This window comes from Ammodytes marinus (assembly GCF_949987685.1).
Source record: "Ammodytes marinus genome assembly, chromosome: 18".
Classification (NCBI taxonomy): Eukaryota; Metazoa; Chordata; class Actinopteri; order Uranoscopiformes; family Ammodytidae; genus Ammodytes; species Ammodytes marinus.
This window is the reverse complement of record NC_137222.1, coordinates 4,591,025-4,613,821: the sequence shown is the minus strand read 5'-3', so window position 1 is coordinate 4,613,821 and position 22,797 is coordinate 4,591,025. Positions and strand designations below refer to the sequence as shown.

The window sequence follows — 22,797 nt, the reverse complement described above, 5'->3', positions numbered from 1 at the left end:
CAGCTATAGGCAGAAGGGACGGTCTCATTGCTGCCGTCACATGAGGACTGCAAAGTGCTTTACACACACCTGAAGGTTAGACCAGTGACGGAAACATGACGAATGAGACTGCAGTGAACAGTACATGTATAGGGAGAGAGGAAAAGCAAATAGAAGGTATTACATTGTGTTTAAGGTGAGACACTGTAGGCAAAAATATTGTTTGATCAAGCACTGGTCAATTTTGAGATTTATTTTCTTTGGTTCCATAACATGTCTTATTCTAAACTAGTATAAATAAAAGCCTTGTCTGTTTAAAACAGTAAAAACTTTGGACACTTATATGTTGTAAAAATCTTAAAATCTAGATTGAGATTTTATATATATTGCCAAATGTGCATATTTATTCAAACATTTCTGAAAATATAATATATAATTGTAATACAATTTTTTTTTTTTACTGTACGTTATCAACCGGCAAAGTTTTATGATAATATCTATAAGTTGAAAATGTTACCCAATACACCTGCAGTGTCTCACACAACCTTTCAAACCTGCTACGACAATGTCACACAAACAGCCGTGGTCCTATGTGTACACAGGAAATGCTTCCTTCATTCCAAACAACCCCGATACCGAACCCATATCATGTTGTAATCTACCGCACTTCCCTACACAACCTGTTACGTATACAACTCCATATCCTGTGTCAATTTCTAACAATTTCACAAGGCGCCTCTGTCTCTCTCCCAGCGCCATACGGAGATGTGTTTTCAGGAGTCTTCACACCCGCTAACTCAATGTCCCCACACGCCCTCCTGAATTATGAGCAATTGGGAAAAATAAGTTGTTTCCAATGCTATGCTGCCAATTCTATCCATCCTGCAAATTCGCATTCTGTTTCAGTGTCTGTTTTCTTATACCCCGCTCCTTCTCTCTCCAACTCATTTCCATTCACTGTGGTTCTGCTGCTCTGTGAATATTAAGTGGAGCCCCTCGCTTTCTCTGCATCTCCAGCCAAGCTCGAATAATTTCTCTTTGCGAGTAAGGCCCCCAGAATGACAGCTACTCACTACTACTACTACTACTACAGCCGACAGAGGAGGTGAAAAAGACATGTAACACAGGTGAACATTATAAATTCTATCAACTTTCCCTGTTTTGAAACAGGTATGACAGAAGGCAGATAATGTGTCTCAGTGCCCGGGGCGACAATCATTTTTTTTCTAAAAAAAAACCTTGTTGAGCTCCTCACTTAAAAAAAGACTGCTTTTATTTAAATTTTGTTGAGAATAATGCAATTATTTATTGTATTATGTTATCAAAGTTTTTTTTTCTTTCCATATATAGGTCCAGAATATTGTTTATGTTGTTTAAAAATAAAAACCTTGTGTTCAGTTTTGTTTTTCATGCAAACATTTCAAAATAACACAATTGAGAGCTGTAATCGCAATACCGTGCTACAGTGAAACCATTGTATTTTTGCTTAGGGTTATCATGCCATCAGAATATCATACCAGCCCATGCAAATGACCACTAAATCAACTTTCCTGTTTTGAAACCTGTACGACAGTATTTGGGTGCCCGGGGAGTGAAAGTCATTTGTGCCGCTGAGCTGATAAGAAAGTCTAGAAAAGCCTTGGATAATCAAGTAGCTTTTTAATAAAGCCCTTAAAACCTACAAAGGATGAGGATTTACAGTTGTTGACTGTTTTCAGCTTGAACAATGCCCTCCAGATTACCTAAGGGAATTAAATAATCTTGTTCGGTTCAATTGACTAGTTTCAAGCCGTTGCTTTAAGGAACAATTAAGAAAAAGTCCCACATTGGACTAACAATGGAGATGACAAGCAGCAGGAACACAGGAGGGGGGCTCAGGGGCGCAACTACCCACTTTCTGGGGGGTATGCAGACACTTAGCGGGCGCCCCCTCTCTCTCTCTCTCTCTCTCTCTCTCCCTCTCACACACACACACACACACACACACACACAACGCATGATGACACTATGATAATAGTGGGAAACAGGTGAGTGTGTTGTTTGGGCGCTGGCCTGCTATAATCACTACACGTACACTACCATTCAAAAACTGTGAAAACAGCAATAGTCAAAAACTTGAGGTGACACGTTAATCTGCAGTGACAATCCGTGAGTCGCGACCGATAATCAGTGTGCATTAATCAATACAATCGGCCATATAAAACTAAGGTTGGCAAACTCTGTGTACGGTGTATTTATTCATTCAACCACTTTGAAAAGCTTTTTTTCATCCACGCAATCTTTCTCCTTATCAATCTTCCCATTTTCTGTTTTGTGCCCCCGAGAGCTTTCTTTACTGCCTCTCCATCTGTAGGTCCCTGTCATCAGATGACAACACGATTCAAATGAAAGCTCTCGCGCTCCAGCGCGTGCTCGAGGGGGCGCACACTGGAGCGCCCATAGTGTGGGGAGGAGGAGGAAGGAGCGGGGGGCGCCTTATCAGTGACGTGCCTCTGTTACTGATCATATAATTTACACAAACGCTGTTAAATACAGAAAAATGCCGACTCCAAATAATTTTCCCCCGATCGCCGCATATAGTGCATACCCACTTTTTGCGCCACTGGGGGGGCTCATTGGTCTTATCCATTACAGAAAGTCCCTTTTTTCCCTATTGTTACATGGCTCTAACAAGGACTACTGCCACTGAACTAGTTCTACTACTTCTTGTCCTTGAAGGCCACCATATCTTCTGTAAATTACGGAAGGGGTTAGCTATGAGAATTTCCATCTAGAACATTTAACACTAGATGAAGCCAAAATAATCCAATAATACACACTGTACCTTTAACCTGCAAATGTCATTAGTTTTGAAAATATTTAGCCATAAGCCCATCAAAAATGTGGCATTGTGGTGGAGGAGGATCACTGGGATTTATGCTTGGTAACCACGAATGTATCTTTAATATATAAAATGTTGTGAGATATGATCATCCACTCATACATTGGACCAACCATGTTACAGGACAACACTGAACAGCCCGTCTGAAATTAAACACATTTGTTGGCTTAAGCTTCTCAAATGAGAATATCTCTTTGCTTTATATAACCATGAATTGAACATCTTTAGGTATTGCAAAATTGGTAGAAAACTAAAAAAGCATTTTGAAAGAGTTATATTTAGCTTGACATTTGACATTCTTCAACTAACAGTATAAATAACAACAATGATTTACTTAGTTGTAAAATAAATACTTACTAATAATAAAGACTGTATACAGCTTGTAGACCATGAATTGGATATCGTTAAGGTTTTGTACAATTAGTTGGACAAAAAAAATTAGCAATTCAAAAGAGCTATATTGAGCTATGAGAAAATTGCAGTCACGGTCATATTTCATTACATCCACTAACAGAAAATCGTATAAATAGAAACGAGTGACTCATTCTTTTATAAAAGAAATTCCAAATACTAATAACGAACTGTATTCAGCTTTTTAAAAAAAAACAGAATCACGGAAAGATGCATCTACTTTAAGAAAATCGTGGTCATGTCAATATTTCATTCGACATGTATCCATCCACTACCATTTTATTTAAATAAGTAACAAAAACAATTGACTTATTTAAAAAAAAAAAAAAAAACAATTCTAAAATACAACCTGTGTACAGCTTTTAGAAAAACAGGATCACCCAAAGTGAAGCTTATTTGATGGCGGCTATGAGGGAAAACAGTTTATGTCAGTGGCCTTGAAGCCCAGCCAGAGAAATACCCTTAGGGGAAAGTCCAGGGGTCAGTCTGTGACTCATTTCATCCTGGCAGGTGGGCAGCTGAGGTGACTTCCTCTGCCTTTAAAGAAAAAAGGGAGAATGAATGTGCACTGAAAACATGCAGAGATTGCTGATGGAGTGACCCACAACCCTCTGCTATGCCATCAGCTTATCATCTCTCTCTCACACACACACACACACACACACACAGGCATATTGAGTGACCCACAAGCCACAGCTCTGCCATGGGCTTATCATCTGACCAAGAGGCAACCTGCAGATGTAAGGAGGGACATGGCCTGTGAAGAGAGGACTAAGTCAATTCATTCCTTACATACAAAGCAGTGCAAAGAATCCATCCGTCCAAAGCCACACACACACACACACACACGAATATCCATCCATGATAAAATCCGGTATAGACCCAGGCTCCCAACGGATGAGGTAAGTCTTTAACCTTGACAACAACTACAAAGATAGTAACCAAGAAGAAGCACCAACAGATGCAATGTATCAGGTTCAAATCCTCTACAGGTTTGCAATTTTAAATAAATTGGAATAGCATGACTTCAGCAGATGAAATTATGTCAGCTTGAGTCCACCTGGAAAATTCAATAGGCCTTTTCTATATTCAAATCAACACAACGTTGCACTGTGTAGATAGATAGATACCACTGTCACATTTGACAATTGTATCTCAGAGCAGATGACAGAGGTTAAATGTCTCAACTGCACTACAGTTCATCAAGAGTGACAGTTCCATTTATATCCCGGGCCTATGTTTACAGTAACATACCGTATGGCGTGAGTGTAAAGCTATTCAGTGGGACTGTGATACTGTATGTAGCAGGACAGGGGGAAAGAAAAAATGGAGAAAGCAACCAAATCTTCTCATGCAGGAAGGTTGTATTACTAATCTTAAAAGTTGCTGAAATACGAACACACAATGTCTAAATAAAATGGTTTGTTTATTGTAATTCAGTTGGAGGGTTTATTCAGCTTAAGTCTTGTCTTTCTCTAGTTTGTGTGTGTGTGTGTGTGTGTGTGTGTGTGTGTGTGTGTGTGTGTGTGTGTGTGTGTGTGTGTGTGTGTGTGTGTGTGTGTGTGTGTGTGTGTGTGTGTGTGTGTGTGTGTGTGTGTATTTTTTACATTAACTTTCTAAGTGGGAGGCAGAATGGATGAATTTCTCTTTTCCACATCGCTGACCTTGGGGAGATCTTCTAATTAAATCATTAAAGTATATACACTGCAGTATAGTCACGCACGTACATACACAAGAGTTGTCACAAATACAAATTATGGTTAAATTTAAACAAGATAACAATACACAAACTGAAGCTGGAATCATGCAGCCAAGACAAAGACAGAGACCACACCCTAACCTACTAAGGTGCCAATACGTATTATTACTATATGGTTACAATGCTGTTACAGTATTATCAATATTGTAGTTGTTGATGTAAAATTAACACATATTACATATTTCTGATGTTAATATTAACTTCTATTAAATATTTCATATATCCCAATACTTCCAGGGCATACATTGCATTCATATTGTATCATAATTTTCCTATTTATATGCTTTTATTGTTATATTTCTTTGGTACAATTTGGCATATAAATTATTTTTACACTTACATACCTCGTTTTTATTTTGGATAGAAATTTATATTCTGGTTTCTGAGCAACTGGACCAAAATGAATTTCCCCGTGGGGAGCGATAAAGTATTTATGAATCTGATTTTTACATTGGAGAGATCAAATATTTAAAAAAACAAGACAGGTGGTTGTTCAGTGTTGACAGAAACATCTATGGTATTTGTCAGAAATGTCACCAGACGACACCACATAATCTCATATGTTTGTCCACATAAACTGCAGTTTCCTTCTTTTGCGACAACAATGGTATCAGTAAAGGACATCTCTGACTACAATTATGAGGGGGAATGAGGGTCCACAAAGAGCCAACACTAGGATTATGCCCAGTCTTATCTCCATATCTCAGCAGAGGTGGACTATTGATTTTCTGCCAAAGAGCAAGACAGTCTAGAGGGATGTGCCATGCTTGTCAAAGAGCCATGCACACCCAGGGGGTATGATAGAAGAGCATACAGGATGGAGAAAGGGTCAAAAAGGCAATAACAGAAGTTACAAAGAGGGGCTAAGCATGAATGACATCTTCAGTAGTTTAGAATAGTTATATAAATACTCGTAAATATCCTACTATGGATATTATGGGTTTGAATAATGCTTTATATACTAATGTAATTATAGATGAAAATGTAGCCAATGAATTGATTAGTCAAACTGAAAAAAATATATTTGTAGCCTATCTATTTTGGAAAGTGATAATTTTTCAAGTCAATTAATCAATTAGTTGATTAAAAGAAATGTAACTGCAACTATCTTAATAATCAGTTGTCTTGAATAGCTAAAAAAAACGTCATTGCTTCCAGGCTTTCAAATGTGAGAATTCACTACCTTTCTTAATCTTACTTATTACAGTAAATTCAGCAGTGTTATTCATTATGCTTCAGACCAAACAAAACATTCAATGACATCTACTTGGGCTCTAGGACATTTATATTTCTTCTAAAGGTTTTCAGAGAACCAATAGATTGGTAAGGAAATTGAAAATTAAAATACTTGGTTTGCAGCAGTGAGGTCATCTACCATTATGTTCCGTGGCCCAAGGAAACTCATGCAGCTACTTTCTCCTGAACAAAAACATATCTAACTGAGAAACAGTAACTTCTACAGACATTATAACTACAGAAACCCTTTTGGCTTTTTTAGTAACCCTCTGGCTTCACCTTTTTAAATTGAATGAACAGAAGCATTATCCAACAGTCAGTTAAAGCTATAGGGCGTAACTTCTTCATATAAATGAAGGTTGGTTACATCCAAACCATCGGCAAACAAGTTGACACAAAGTTGATTAAACTTGTCAGCTCGAGAAAACTCTTTAATTCTCAGTATGGCAGTGTTTACAAACTGGTGGAGCTCCAGAAAAATCCCAAGACGCGCCCAAAAAATGTTTCAGTTGTTGATTCTACTGCTAGAGTGTGGTCACAACTGACAAACAATCTCACTCTCAGCCCACGCAATGCAGGAACACAGTGTGTGTGCTGGCAGCTCCTCCATTCATTAAATGTCACTAAGGCCAGGGACTAATGCGCTCCCCAGTCATATAACCATTATTATGACAAATGCCACTCTGCTTGTGTAACTGGCAGGATCCATCTTCAACTAAAGATGTTTAAAGTGAAAAATTGATATAACTCAATGTTCCCTCGTAAAAAACAGACACAAAATGGACTCACAATAACCAACAGCTTACAATTAAGAAATCAAATCATAAGAAAAAGCTCAAAAACAGAACCTTTAATTCAAAAAGGTAGTAGCCACTGTCTCTTTCACTCTGTTGCCAAGGTCAACCCCAATCCTCATCTTTTCTAAGCTTATTCTGAAGGCAGGATAAAACAAGATGAACCCCCCCCCCCCCCCTCCCCCTGATGTGGCACTGCAGCCCACTCTAGAATATACGGTTCAGATGCAGTAACCCATCAGACATTCAGCTTGTGTCTACACACAGGACAATATCAGAGCAGCGGTCACCGGCATCTCATTTACTCATTGTGAACACACAGTCAGCGGGGGCATTGCAAACTGTGTTAAGAATAAGAATAGGGATAAGAGGATATTTGAGATGAAACGGCACATACATATTAAGTAGGGCTGTCAAATTAACGCGTTAATTTCGATTAATTAATCACAGAAAAATTAACGCGATTAAAAATATTAACGCAGATTAATCGCACTTCTATATTGCCCTTTGACCCGGTGAGGCGAATAGCGGAGCCGCACCTGTAGCTTGCTGACACGGCCCGCACGGGATTAAAGAGTAAAGAAAGAAGCAGGGGAAAGGGATGTGTTATGGGCTGCTCCGGGCACATAAGCATGAAGGTAGGAATATGTCTTATGTTATTCTCCGCAGTGTCTGTGCATTATTGATTTAGTGGGTGCCTAATTAACAAGTAGGTTCAAAACAGTATCTCTCAATCTTCCTCCGTGTCTCACTTTTGTTTGCTAGCTGCGATCGACACCCGCCCCCTCTCACTCTTCCTAGCATATGCCTGTCTTTTTTCCTTCTTTGTGTGTGTGTGTGTGTGTGTGTGTGTGTGTGTGTGTGTGTGTGTGTGTGTGTGTGTGTGTGTGTGTGTGTGTCTGTGTCTGTGTCAATATTTTTGGCTATGAGTAGGACGGTGAATGAATCGGCATGGGCTATGCGCACCGCACCTGTGGCAGTGCAGCGTTGTCTGTTGTGGGAGATAGACCGTCGTCATTTAGCCTGCTTGTTTTTTTTTTTGAGAGGAGGAGACAGAAGTTACGAGAGACGGGGGGAGATAGAGAGAGCGAGAGAGAGACGAACGGTAGCCTTCAGTTGTTTATAAACAGGCATAAAAGTGTCATATAAGCGATTAATTTATATTAATTAATCACAGAGCCTGTAATTAATTAGATACATTTTTTTAATCGCTTGACAGCCCTAATATTAAGATGATCCACTGAGATATTTGACTACATACATACCACTATACATTGGAAGTTATTCGTCCCAACCATAGACTGTATATAATAAACCTGTTTCGTCACTGGAGGAAATTAATTTGCTGGGCCTGTTTTCAAAATAAAGTGTTAATTTTTAGCCCTTAAAAGCATTATTTAAAAATTAAAATCATCATCATTAAAAATTAAATAGCTGTGTGACTGTTGCACATAATTAAAGCATGCACTGAATGAGTTAGTTAATGTATTATTTAGAGCTGCAACGATTAATCGATGAATCGATTATTAATCGATTATTAAAATAATCAACAACTATTTTGATAATCGATTAATCGTTTCGAGTAATTTTTTATTAAAAAATGTCCAAATTCTCTGATTTCAGCTTCTCAAATGTGAATATTTTCTGGTTTCTTTAATCCTATTATGACAGTAAACTGAAATATCTGTGTGTTTTGGACATAACAATACATTTGAGGATGTCAACATGGGCTTTGGAAAATTGATAAACATTTTTCACCATTTTCTGACATTTTACGGACCAAAACACTAATCGATTAATAATCGATTAATCGAGAAAATAATCGACAGATTAATCGATTATCAAAATAATCGTTAGTTGCAGCCCTAGTATTATTGTATAATTGTGTGAGATGCCTCTGCACCTGTTGCACCATCATTGAAATGTGAGTTCAAAATACATTTTTTAAAAGGGATATTCCGGCTAAGTGAATTTCTAATTTATCCAATTAACACAGTTTTGTGCAGAAGTATTTCATGCTAGCAATGAGACTACTTGTCTTGCCCTTACAGGTGTTTCAGAGTTGTTAGTGGTGATCAAAATAAAGTAATTTCAAACTCACCAATTCAACCTTGTGCAATTAAACTCATTTCTGCAGTTGGAGTGGTACAGCCTGGCATGTAGGAGAGGGGGCACACAATTCACCATGGGCATACATTAGGGATGTCCATGGTTAACTGGTTAACCGTTAACCGTTAAGAAGATCTTTAACCGGTTAATACTAAAGGTTAAATGGTTAAAAAAAAATCTGAAATCCGGACTCTTATTTTGATATCGCTAAACCGGATGTAAGAATGCCAACTGTCGGTAAAGAATGAAAAGACTGGTGTAGGCTACTCTCAACTTTATAATAGGTCCATGGTACGCTCCCGGAAAGATAGCCAGTCACAACTTATGGTCACAACCCTCCCCTGCCATTTAAATTGGCTACTGGTCCCTGAATTGTTTTTAAATTAATATGCCGGTCCTTGGAACAAAAAAAGGTCGGGAGCCCTGCTATAATGCTTCATGTATTTCACTATAAATAGGCTACATTAAATCTTAACGGTCAACCGGTTAATAACCGTTAATTCTGGTGGTTAACCGGTTAAAGAAAAAAATCTAAATGGCCATCCCTAGCATACATGGCATCACAAAGCCCTTCCTTTAGCAACAAGCCCAATTCCCACCATCTATCTGTGGTCCAATTTGCTGAATGTGTAGTATGAAAAGAAAAAAAGTGTGTGCCAGGTTCTTGGGTCCCTGTGACCTTACAGCTGATTGCTCTCCATTAACTTTAGACAGATTCAGGACTCAGAGTGGGACACCGTGTGCACTGATATCAAACTCTCCATACCTTCAATAGGAATGGAAAATTGTGATACAGTTAAAGTCATAGCACTTCTATAAAGATCTAGACGGATTGAATTAAAGGGCAAGTCAGGGATTCTGGGGAACATTTTTGTTAAAATCAGTGAATAACCCTCATGATCCAGTACATGTCCGTACTGTGTGCCTGCTGTAAAAATAATAAAAAAATAATACAGTGTTTATCTACAGTCTAGGCTCTGTAAACACGTATGTTGCTAACTACGGTGGGTCCCCTTTGTTTGAATAGTCTCTGTTTACATACCAGTTTACCAGTCAACAAGCTTTCTCCAGAATCACTGACTCCACCTTTAAGTTGTTTAAGTCTTTAACTATTCTTGGTTAGGTGAGGAGGAGTTACATTAACTTTGTACTTGAGCGAGATAATCGATCCCTGTACTACCTAATGGAATGATCTCATCCTCTAACCTTCCTGCGATGGTTGGAAAGTAGTGACCTGGCCAAGAAAGTAGCAGTCTGAGTCAAAATAAGCACAACCAACACATACCATTCTCATACACCACATTTAACATCCAATCAAAATACAATACAAAAAAAAAAGTGCATATAAGGGGATCAGTAGGGCGCTATAGTAACACGAAAATATCCTAAACAAAACTGACAATGTCAAAAGGTATTATAGAATCATTCTGGTCATGTTGTGAAACTTAAATTAAATAAACACATGTGTGAAGGGCTTATCCATTGGAGGACAATTAAGTTACAGGAAATCATGTATTCATGGCGCTCTATGCTGGAGACAATAACCAAAAGGGATTAATGTGTGGCATTTACAAGCTCATGGATCGATGTGTTTTAAGCCCGAAATACTTCAAATGCACTAGCGCCCTCCAGTGTACGGATTTTTTTTAAATATTTTGTACTTAAAACAAACCAGTAGTTAGATGTAAAATCACCTTAGGCACATTCAGTTATTTTTTAAGTTATGAAAGTAATGTACTCAGAGCTAAGAAACTGTTATTCATCACATCTAAATTCTCAAAACCCAGCTTCAAAATCACATACTGGTTTAGGTTGCATTGCAGCACCTTTTTCTGGGTCATCCCATTCATATCACTAATGGTGTAAGTGTCAGTAACCAAATTATACAGCCCTAAAGGCACCCACATACACACACACACATAGGCCGACTACACATATTTATTCACAAACAAATGCATGCTTTTTATTACATTAACCTTTCCACTGACTGACAGCGAACACACACACACACACATACACACTAGGGGGATGACTCATAGCTTAACAGCATTGGATTAGCCTCTGCCTGTGATTGTATCTCACTCCTGAGACAACGAGATCACAATATATCCCATCACAGTATCGCTCAGTGTCATCTATAGATACAGAGTGGGGCCAACCTGAAGGTCACCTCTGTTGCCAAGACATCATTCGGCCTTAAACTGCAAAGGAACTCTTCACAATATGTTTTTCAAAGTTATTTAGCCTGTTTTATTCATATTTTCCCAAAGCATTGAGGCTTAAAATCCATGCATCTTGAACAATCTTAAACAGTTGCCTTTCTAAATGCAATTATACTGTGCCTTTGATTAATGTGTACACTGATGTTTTGAGGAGCTTTTCATGATTTGAATCCATTGGAATAAATGCATTTATGAAGTATTTTTTTCAAAATAATGCAGTGAAGTGCTTTGTAAACACGCAGCGGTGACAGATAAGGGCCATTATCAAAGCATATTATTACACACAAAACAGTAGGCAGGTTACGTCACTGTTTACAGGCACAAACAAGAGAATCTCATTGATGTTACATAAAATACTTGATGGATAATAATGGAACATAAACATGTTGTTTTGAATAAATTGATGTCATTGTATAAATAATTCATGTTTTAAGTTGTTTGTGAACCCCTAACCTTTCTATCATTATGCAATAGACAATGTTTTCTGAAATTATTTTGACATTTTCCTTTAGACTTGTACTACAGGTGAAATATGGTTTGAACCTAATGTTTTCTTAACAAAGTAACTAATTTACTAACTATGTGTTCGATATAGTATCTACATAAACAAAACAAAACAGTAAAACATTTTGTAAGTTTGATTCCCATTGAGAAGAGAGTATTATTTATTCAAACATTGTGGTTTTAAGCAAATTATCCTTTAGGAAAAATCCCCTGTAACTCAACATAACTGGTTCAGTTACAATCACACAGGTCAGCATTTGTTTTGACCAGACTCAGTTCAAAGGGTGAGGTAATGGGGCCATTCTGCCTTGATCAGGATGCAGAACATGGTTGCGGCTAGGGCTGCACAGTTAATCGAAATGTAATCAAAATCGCAATATGACCTTCTGCCATTTTGAAATGGCAGGAAGGTGCCATATTCGTTAAAGGCTAAACGTGTGTCAAAATACTATTCTACATTAAATATGTACATGCTGCAGAGATGTGCTGCCTACACATCATATTCTACAAACTTAAAAAACGTCTTTGGTTAGTAGATTCCCACAAAATTAAACAATCAAATAGGGTTTTCAATCAAAACGAGAATATGATGTAGAAGTGATCATTCCCTCCAACATCGCAAATCATATCACAATTGAATTATCAGTCACAATAACTGTAATTAGAGATGTGTTCTAGATGGTGCAGCTCTAGTTGCGGGGTCATGATTTAGCAAGCACTACTCACCAGGCTGTTGGTGAGGGAGGGGTCTGACTTGCCCAGGTTGGATGAGCACATACGGAACAGGTTGGAGATCTCAGACGAGGGAGATGTTGAGTGTTTCGGCTGGTGGTTGGTGGGCAGCTGGAGGTACTTTCCTGCAGAAAATCAACAACAAGAGTTTCAGTTAAACGGTTCAGGTTTTTGGCATTACCTGTGAATAGTGATCCCCACCTGCCCGCCCTCCCCTTCCCTAGACTTCTCAGGTGTTTTCATTGATGTAACTAAAAAACTAAATTAAAAAAATGTTGAAGTAGAGGTGAAATAAATAATGCTTTTAAAAAAAATGCAATAATTCAGTTATCTTATGAACTCTTAAAGTTATGTTCTTTTATGTTCCTTTGCAGGAGTTGCCCGACCCATAGTTTGGCAACCACTGGACTAAAATACCTGACTGTATGTACATTTTTTTAAAGGAGCAACACTAGCTTGACATGCTCCAATAGTAAAATTCTGCTTACAAAGTAATACATCAGTACTAACAATTTAACAATGTGATACAGCAACATAGTTTTACTTTGACACTTGAGTTAAAAGTTAAAGTACAATTTTGCCAATCAAACTTCTGTCCGCATGTACTTAAACTTATTCAGGATTGTAAATAAAATGTGTTGCTGCCTTTTGTATTAGTATATTGTTAACTTACAATGGCTTAAGTAAAGGATCTGAAAGCCGTTTTCAACACTGTATACTTGTCACCGAGCATTGTCATACTACTGTTCTGTACGTTCATACTACTGACCGCTGCGCTGACCCATAATAAGAGTAAACAGGGGAACAGTTCAGTTCAGATGACATACCGGCGACGCGAGATAATCTGAGCTGAAGTGTAAAGCTGATCCTATGCGGCCCGGCAGGATGTTAAAGGGTTAAATTAGATCAGAGAAAAGAAAAGCCCATTAAGAGATAAGTGAGGATTACGTAATCAAAGCAACATCACTAAACAAAGCCTGTTTAATGTATAGTAAACAAATATCCTCACATGTTTTAAAGCATCTGGAAACCTTTTCTAAAATAGTAAAGAAAATTATATATGACATAAAAAGTAGGGTGTCGCAATAAGCTTTTCTATCTAATCTAATTTCAAATACATTTTCATAAATATTATACAACTTAGTTAGTATCTAACAGTCTCCATGCCAACGGTCATTGTTTTTATAGAATGTTCGGGCAGAGAACTGCTGTGATTGGTTCAAAATGCCTATTGTGTAACAAGAACCAGAGCATAGCCCGCCTCATCTAAACCAGATTTCTGGAAGGTATATCAAACTTAAATGACAATATATTATTTTTTTTATTGATGAATATGCCTAATTCTTTTCAGATGCTTACTATCATGCAACTAACTCCCCAAATTACATAGTTAAAAGGATGTTGTCGATTAGGGTTTACATGGGCTATAATAACAGTAGTAGTTCTAGATGAGAACATTCTTTGTAAAACTAAAAAAACAAAAACAACTTTTAGCTCCCGGGACTGACAGCTAGATGGCACTCACTGCTGCTTGCTATTATCAATCCAGTTTATTTGCCCTTTCTAACTAAAACACCAGGGCAAGACAAATATCTAATCATAACATAGGCAGCCTCAGCATCTGAATAATCGGATCTTATTGCACCACCTGCACACCATGAATTGAAATATCATACATAGGAGTGTTGTTATCTTTTATCCATGTGTGTGCGTGTGTATATATTTTGATTTCCTGTTAAAGTAAACACTTGAGTGGACGTAGGAAAGGATTATCAGTCTTGGCACAGTGAAGTGAGGGAAGTTCACATGGACTCAAGTAGGTATCTCCTTTCATCTGATGTGTTGAGCTTGTAGAAACTGGAGAAGGCAGGTTTGTAAACTCACTGTCCAGCCAATGGCAACACTTATATCAAACATCATGCTGTTGAAAAGGCAAGCAAGTGAATTTAGAGTTGAAAGTAATGCATTGCCTTTTTGTCGTGCAACAGTGACAGTCTGAGAGTAATGTAGCTATGTAATACAACAATTTGAAAAGGTGCTCTGAGGAACTTTCAGTTTTTGTTGATTCTTGTGTTTTTACAACGCCAGCTGTTGTTTCTGGGTGAGCGTACCCATGTCCCATGACAAATGCATTAAGAAAAACTATATAAAAATAGCATTTTCTGCACTCATGGTCTCGTTTGCTTTAACATCTAATGTATGATCATCAGAGGAACATGTTTACTGTTTCAGAAAAATTCCTAGGTTCCTCACATCTCCTTTAATTTCTTCTTGAATTTCTTGCTTTATTTGAGTCAACACTGCCCATATCTTCTTACTCACTCCTCCACAGATAACCCACATTACAACACAATGAAAAAAAGACTATTCTTTTCCATTGCAGACAAATGATAAGGCTCAGTTCTGGACCTACTCAACAAGACCTCTCTTCATAATAAACAGAATGCGTCATAAAATATACTTTGCTACGGTTACCGTCATAGTTACACACTGATCATGGTCGTAAAAATCGAGAGAACTAAAGGGGAGACCAAACAGGATGAGGAGGGAAAGTCCTTCCTTTACTGGCAAAAGCTTTTCCTAACAAGAGCCCATCACATCCCGGCAAAAAGGAAATCTCTCGTCAGGTCAGCCACTAGTCATATACAGGTTTACAAAGGGGGGTAACAGGGGATAAGGGTAAAGGGTTATGTATTGTTGTTTTTACAATCAACACAATTGTATGGAAGGTCAGACCACTCACACACTGTTACCAACATTGATGAGATGGTACCATTTGAAAACCACTTCTACTCCATGACTCATGATGGGGACAAAACACAAGCATATGAAACACATATAAAGAATCTCTCCATCACGCACACAGACACGGACATACAGACAGACAGACAGACGGACAGACACAGACACAGACACACACACGCAGATCTGTTGGGTTTCATTCAGTTGAACATGTAATTAAAAGTATCTCAGTCATGGTCATTATGTATAATCATTCTGTCAGACTAACCACGCGGGCTCTTGTTTTCCTGAAGTTACACTAACTTAAGGTTGTGAATCATTAAAACTATATTTTGTCACACTAGCATACTATAACAGAGAGAACAACAACTCCTTGTTCCCCTTTTCCAACATAACAAATTGATTGTGTGTTAGTCTTATGACCATATGTACGATATGGATTTTTCTCAATCTCAAGGCACAAATTCTAATGATGTAGCACTCAATAGCCTAACCTCTACATTTTTCTGCCATCACTTTCCTGGACTGTGAATATATGGGTTAGAGAATATATTTTATATTTGTCTGACTGTCTAACTTTAAACTATCATCTTTCCATATCAAATTACAGTATGGATTGCATTCTAAAACACAGTTAGTACAGTCCAACCCTCACTTGAAACTAAATATACTACAACGATAAATTAAGCTATGACTCGTTAATCTTAGTAAGAAAGTCAAATTTCTATCAATTCATATCTCAAATCAGAAACAAAGAAATCTCACCAATCGTGCTTTAATGGCACAATCAAATGAATGGAAACTGATTTGCTTCAGGTTAATATATGTCTATCCATCTTGTGTTTATGTGAACCAATTAGTAAAAAGGGTAATGAGCTACGCCTGATGTAAACAAAACCGTCCATCTGCTGTGATAAGGTCAACATTTGAATCAGTGAGGTTTAATACCCACATGTTTTACTAATGAGTGAAAAATAAGCTTTTCAAAGCACTAAAGCAGACAGCCGGCCAGAAGGATTCCCATTTTTTAATGGAAGTAGACATAACAGTCATAGTCCACAGAGAGGAATATATCTTTCTCTATGTGCGCCACACACCCACTCCTCTATCCACAGGCAGGGTGACACTATCACTGTTTTTCTTATCAGAAACCCTGCTCTTTTTTCAAATTTGTCCAACTGCTAGAGTTCCCTTGGAAATTCCAACTGGAAAAAAACTAAATCCGGTCAAATAGTTTGTGTTCTCCAAGTGCACACTGCAAGTTTTGGTCCTGATTTCAATCACACATTTTCATATACTTTTTCAAATGTTTTGCTCAAAGGGTATTGCCCTTTACTGACGAAATACACAATAGCAGAAACACAGTCCGTTTTATTATGGAATAGCACAAAAAAAAAAAAAAAAAAAGAAATAAGTGTATTAGCTCATGTATTCTTCCTCATTCCCAGATAATAGCTGCGGCTGTACATATTTAACGGACATTTGCAACCCATACTTGGAAATAGCTGAGAAGACCCACAGTGACAGTTGCTGAGGGAATTTCCTGCAATACATTGGGATTTTGTCATTCCAAGTAATAAGTAGTTATTAATAGTTAATTTGGATTCAAATGATGCTAACGCCCGATTGGTGCGCTGTAGTATATGACATCACATTGTGCCAGCTATGTCCCGGCCCCATTCAAAGATTTATGATCTCATGTGTGTGTATTCCTGTAGTACTGCTTTGTTCATAGTGAGAAAAGACTTGTAAAAATGTATCTTCAAGGCCTTTACATTTTGAGCAAATGTTGAATGGAAAAAAATATGATCTTAGAAACGACACCTTGCTGCTTAACATTGTCTGGAGGGTGTCCGGTTTGGGGACATTTGGGTCACATCTCTGTTGTTAGCAGCTGGTTATTTAATCCTGTCTTTATCAAACTTATCTGATGCTCATTTGAATAATGTCTTGCCAAGTCTTACAGTTTCATTGTTTAATTTCTTTGGTTATGGTCTCCTCAGAGCCAAGTCTAAGTGACAAATGGCAAGTGTTTATCAATAGCGTCATGCTTTTGAAGTGACTTCAAAGTGTGTCCTTGGGAATTATTTTGTTCACAAAGGTAGGAAACACTTAAACTGTTGCAGGGTGTGTGGATAATATCCTGATTATTCTGAGGGACCAAGGCAGCTTTGAAAATACATTTATCCAATTCATATTTCACAGCTCTGAACTCCACAAATGGAATTCCAGTCACATCCTTTGTACTGGGTCAATGCAGAAAACAAATATATAAGTATGTCCATGGCTGAATATGCCTATAGGTTTGGAGTAAAATATGTTTTTGATCTTTAAAGCCATTAAGGGTCTTCATTACCTCATTAAGGGGCATCCATGTAGTGTAAAAGTGATAGATGATGATGGTTTTGTGGCCATTTTATTATGTGCCTGCCAGAAGGGCATTTAGCAAACATTCATCACCAACTACGAAAGTATCTTCAGTATGTGTTTGGCAATAGTTTCAGCGAAGCATTTTGAGCCTGGCCAATATAAGGCTCTACAATTTGCCAGCCTAACGAATAGCAACAGGCGGCAGGCACATTCAGAATTTGGATGGAATTTTCTAGTTGTAATAAAGATTCACAAACTATATTTCTGGCCTCTTTTTGACGATTACAAATTCATCTTTAAGCTATTGCAAAGGGGAACATGTATTGGATGAGGGACTTGTACTTTTTGCCTGCTGCATACTGTATTTATTTTCATAATGTCCTTTTAGATTAGTAACAGTATAGACAAAACAGACTTTACCAGAGGTTCCCTTTAAATAGCAGACATATATCTAACCTATGCAAACTTTATTCCCAAATGGAGCAACACACTAAATATATTTCACATCAATCCAAGCACTGGACACTGGTCAATTAAGACTTCATGTAAATCACCATATGTGCCAAGTTTGGAGACTATGATTCACAATTGCAAGAATGTTGCTGTTTATAGAAGCAACTTCCTAAATCCCACAGTAAAAGTTTATTCTAAATGCATCAACCTGCCAGTGTCATAGTTGTGAGAACTAAAAAGGGAGGACTTGAATGACTGGACTTTATAGTGTACATTGATGCCAAGCTGTTAACACATTTGTTGCAATAAAAAAAGATTTTAAAATTATTTTAAAAAAAATGGGAGGACGAGGCAAGTAGTGATTACCTGTAAGTCCGCCCCCCAGACTTCTTCTTCGTTGGTATTGTCCATCGTCGCTGAGTTGTCGCCTAAACTTGAGCGCAGGATTCAGAACATGAGTCAACTCAGGGTTACTGGACTTCCTGAGGGATGTGATGGGAGGGTAGAGGATGTTGTCCAACTGGAGGGAGAAGATAGAAAATACATTCAAGGTTACTTACTAGACGTTGTTTTAACCATATAAGGATGAGGTCCACAGCCCAAAAACAAATAGTTATCTTGTTTTGTTTAAAGATGTATCAGTGTGTTGCAGACGGTATGTTGTGTACACCAATGTGGTGCTGCTATCCAATATACAAAGCACCAAAATGCTTCGACAAAACTGTGAGGAATATTGTCTATACATTTGATAGTCATTTTTTGTCTAGATCTAGGGTACTTTGCATTATAACGTTTTTTTGTTTGTTTTTTCAAATGAAAAAATATTTAAAAAATGAGGACAGTTAAAGAGGATACGACAGACAGTTGTTAAAAGTTGTTGCTAATCTCATACTTAATCATCGAAAGGTAAACACAAAATGTGTATATGGGACTGCAAAGTGAAAAAGCAGGCGTCAGCGTTCACATATTTTGGTCTTCTTTGACACAATGTCATTGCCGTGTTTGAGACTTTTCTGGAAATCCAAATTGATCTCATATACTGTACGCCTATAATCAATCAGTCATGGATAGTCGTGGAAAAAGTCTGTTGCCTACTTGAAAAATATATTCTTACAAGAGATCAGACAAACATGGCAAAAATGTACACAAGGGTCCGGTTACAAGCCAGGCGCGGATGGCATGCACACAGCGGGGGGATAGCCATTCTAACCACAGCTAACCCATGACCCTTTCCACTTCTGTGAACTATGTGGATATTTGGTTTGGAGTTTAGTTTCACACCTGTGTTCCTGTTTAAATACAGATATTACGGTGTACTGTTTACCGAATCCCTTTCAGAAGTATTAAGTTACTGTCGGTGCAAAGCAAACCTTTCCTGTATTGAAAGCTTTTCACTGACAAGGTAGGCACGATTCATTATCAGTGATATACTTAGATTTAAAAAATAGGGCATTTCAAAAAGATAGGGACTGGTTTTGAGCAATTTGGTTTAGAGAATCAAGTTAAACAACGGCAAGGAGGAATAGTACAAATGTAACCTAATCTGAAAAGGGCTTCAGGCAACAGGCTCCTACTGTTTTTATGTCTAGGACTCGTTAAAAAACCTTGACACCATCAAGGTAAATAAATTTAGCTTTAACTGATGGGAGAGGCATTGGGAAAATCTTTGGAAGCACACGTGGACTGCTCCCAACCATTCAAGGCCCGGCTCAAAGCTACCTCCCCAACTATGGAAAAACTGCACAACCTGTCTGACTGATGACTGACTGCACACTTAGAAGACACAGTTATTAACTCAGCTCTGCCACAACATGTCTCCACTGCATATACACCTTGTGCTACTAGAAGTTGTTGATATTGCTAGACTTTTTGATTTTAAGCATTGAATTCTTCCAGGAGAAAAATATTGTCTAATGAAGTGAAGGAGCTCAGTGGTTTGATGTGGATTTTCTGGGCAGCAGCTATATGCATGACTTCATTTACCCAGAATTCATAGTATTTTTACAAGCTTGGAAAGTCTATCTTTTGTTATGTGCTCCAAGCTCATGTAACTTCTCAAATGATCTAGCAGGGGGATTACAAGGATGTTCTCCAAATCATTTTCACCTTATAGCTTTGTAAAAAAAAATGGCTTTATGACTTTGTCTTTTTCTCAATCCAAGACCTGTACGGTTGCCACACCCAATGGAAGTTGCAGCTTTTAAAATGAGAAACAGGACAGGACAGTCCAAGCAATCACTCACAACTACAACACACATAGTGCCAGTTAGCAACACAGTAGATTGATCATCTAGTGAGAAAGATTCATTGGTTATGCAACAGTCTACAACAAGTAATATGAACTGTGTGAAACTCAGGAAGTTATGCTATATTTAAAACGAGTCTCAGGTCTTGGCGGAAGTCTAAACAAACCTGCCAACACCAATGATTGCTGGAGCTGATGTAGGAAAAAGTAGATCAGATGTAGGTTTGTATTTACAGGGAGTATAGTGTGTTGTAGGATTTTTTTGAATTGCAGTATACTATTAATAGTTGTGTTTTTATTGACATATGCAGTTGATTTACACATAGTGGTATAGTATAACCTGTCCTATAGCCTGCCCAGGGACTAAAGATGAAAATGAGCTACAAGCCAACGGGGTTGCATCGGGTGCAATTGTTTTTAAATTGTGCTTTGTCCCTGTAAAAATAAGCAAATAAATAAAATAAACAGTGATGGTCAAATATTGGAGCAACGTATTAATTAAGTATTGTTATATCTGCCTGGCCAGGGAATACAGATGCAAATTTGTTATGTGTTAATAACTCCTTGAAAATACAATAATTAATAAAAACATGACAGATACATTACTTAACACCCTACACCAGGTTGCACCAGCCTATTGTATTGTCAGAAGATAATGACCTTGCAAGAAGCTCACCCCGTGTAACAATGCCCGGTGGTGAGGAAGAGGCCCTCCCTAAGAATACAAAGATACACACGGCTCAGAGCTTTCTGTGGAAGGAAATACCCTCTGCTCCTCTGCAGTGATTCACGATCCCAGGACTATTGAGGACAACTAAGACTCAGACCAATTCTTTAGAGGGTGACTTGACCTCGCCATGAATACAGAAATGTGAGGCAACAAGCACAGACTGAGGAAAAACAGGAAAAGCAAAATGAGAGTAAATGAGCTTTTAAATGTTGCCGGTTAAACAATTGTCAAGGTACTAAATATAGAAATATATAGAATGATATGCTAAGTTGATCTTCAGATAGACACAAATAGAAATTGTTACAACAAGATCGCATGACCCGGACATGAACTGAGCTCTGCAATAGTGTAGTTGATTGTTTGTTTGTTTGTCCCAAACTATTATCAGCAAAAAGGGGTATTACTGTTCCTATTAGAGCTTTTTTCAATTGCCAACCAGGGGGGCAGATCAGGTGAGCAGTCATTTTTTGATTGGTCGGTCAACGTGCATTACAATAAAACAAGATGTAAGTTAAACATAGACATAATCATGCCAGGCAAGTAGGTGGTGATAATGTGGAACATCAAACAGCAAAAAAGAACATTGTGCGCATGCTCATTGAGCGTCTTCCTACGCGAATACTTATGTCTATGCGCATTCTATTGATTCTCCGCTCATCATAGTAATGTTGTAAATCAATTTTGCCTTGTAAACAAGTAAGCGGAACCTCATAACTAGTCCGCAAGCTTTTCAGGCGCCTTTTTTTACCCGCACGTCTCACACAACAGAAACTGTCTCATATGCAGATGTTATCAGTGATCTAAACTCCATTTTCCACCAGTTTCATGTAAACGGAAGGCCAAATATCTCACTCCAATGCACTTTTCTCATTGCCAGATATTATGGCGAATAGTCTAATCTCTGTATTAAACAGGCAGATCGGATTGGACTGAGAACATTCCCAGACAGAGACAGCTCTAGTTCATATCTACCATCCTCTTTCTGAACTGTAGCAGTGGCACTGAGAGAAACTTATGAAGAATGAAATGAAACAGACATAAGCAGGAAGGTGGAATATGCATTGTGTCTCTGTTAAGTCTAAACACAGACACCAACCGTATTTATATTGAAGTCGCACATACAGTGCAAGCCATGGTCACATTTCATGTAGAACGGACAGTTTAAACGTCCTGCATGTATTCACAGAAGACATGTGTTATTATATGAACTCATGCTAGGGAGGGAGGGAGGGAGGGGGGAGAGAGAAAGAGAAAGAGAGAGAGAGAAAAAATAAACTTTCCCTCTGTGGAACATTGTAAAATATTGTCAAGCCAAACAGAAAAATATTTAAAGTGAGCATGAGGTGAACTTGTTAGTTTTCAAATGAGGCGTTTCCTGTAGAAGCTTTTTTTGAAAAGAGAAATGTATGCAGCCTTGCAAAATGCCCCTGGAACTGATTTAACTGTAATGTATTACAATTAATTCATTGTCTGGTTCTGGTAAACAATTCAGCCTTTCTTGAATGCTGAAGCTAGTTTAGTTATGCTCTATAAAAACAAAACACACCCACAACCTCATTTTCAGCCAATAACCACTGCTGAGGATGGGATCTTTTTGTTTCAAATTGATTGGTTAAATTACAGTTTACAG

The 22,797-nt window shown here is 37.9% G+C and overlaps 1 protein-coding gene across 1 annotated transcript in view; it reads right to left on the bottom strand.

The window, feature by feature from the left end:
- Positions 1 to 22,797, bottom strand: part of mast4 (microtubule associated serine/threonine kinase family member 4) — a 97,633-nt gene that overhangs the window by 61,340 nt on the left and 13,496 nt on the right. Inside the window, exons 2-3 of the mRNA XM_080046827.1 lie at positions 18,559 to 18,712; positions 12,622 to 12,752 (exon numbers count right to left, since the gene is read on the bottom strand). Coding sequence (XP_079902953.1) covers positions 12,622 to 12,752; positions 18,559 to 18,712 — 285 coding nt within the window. The remainder of the gene's footprint in view (positions 1 to 12,621; positions 12,753 to 18,558; positions 18,713 to 22,797) is intronic.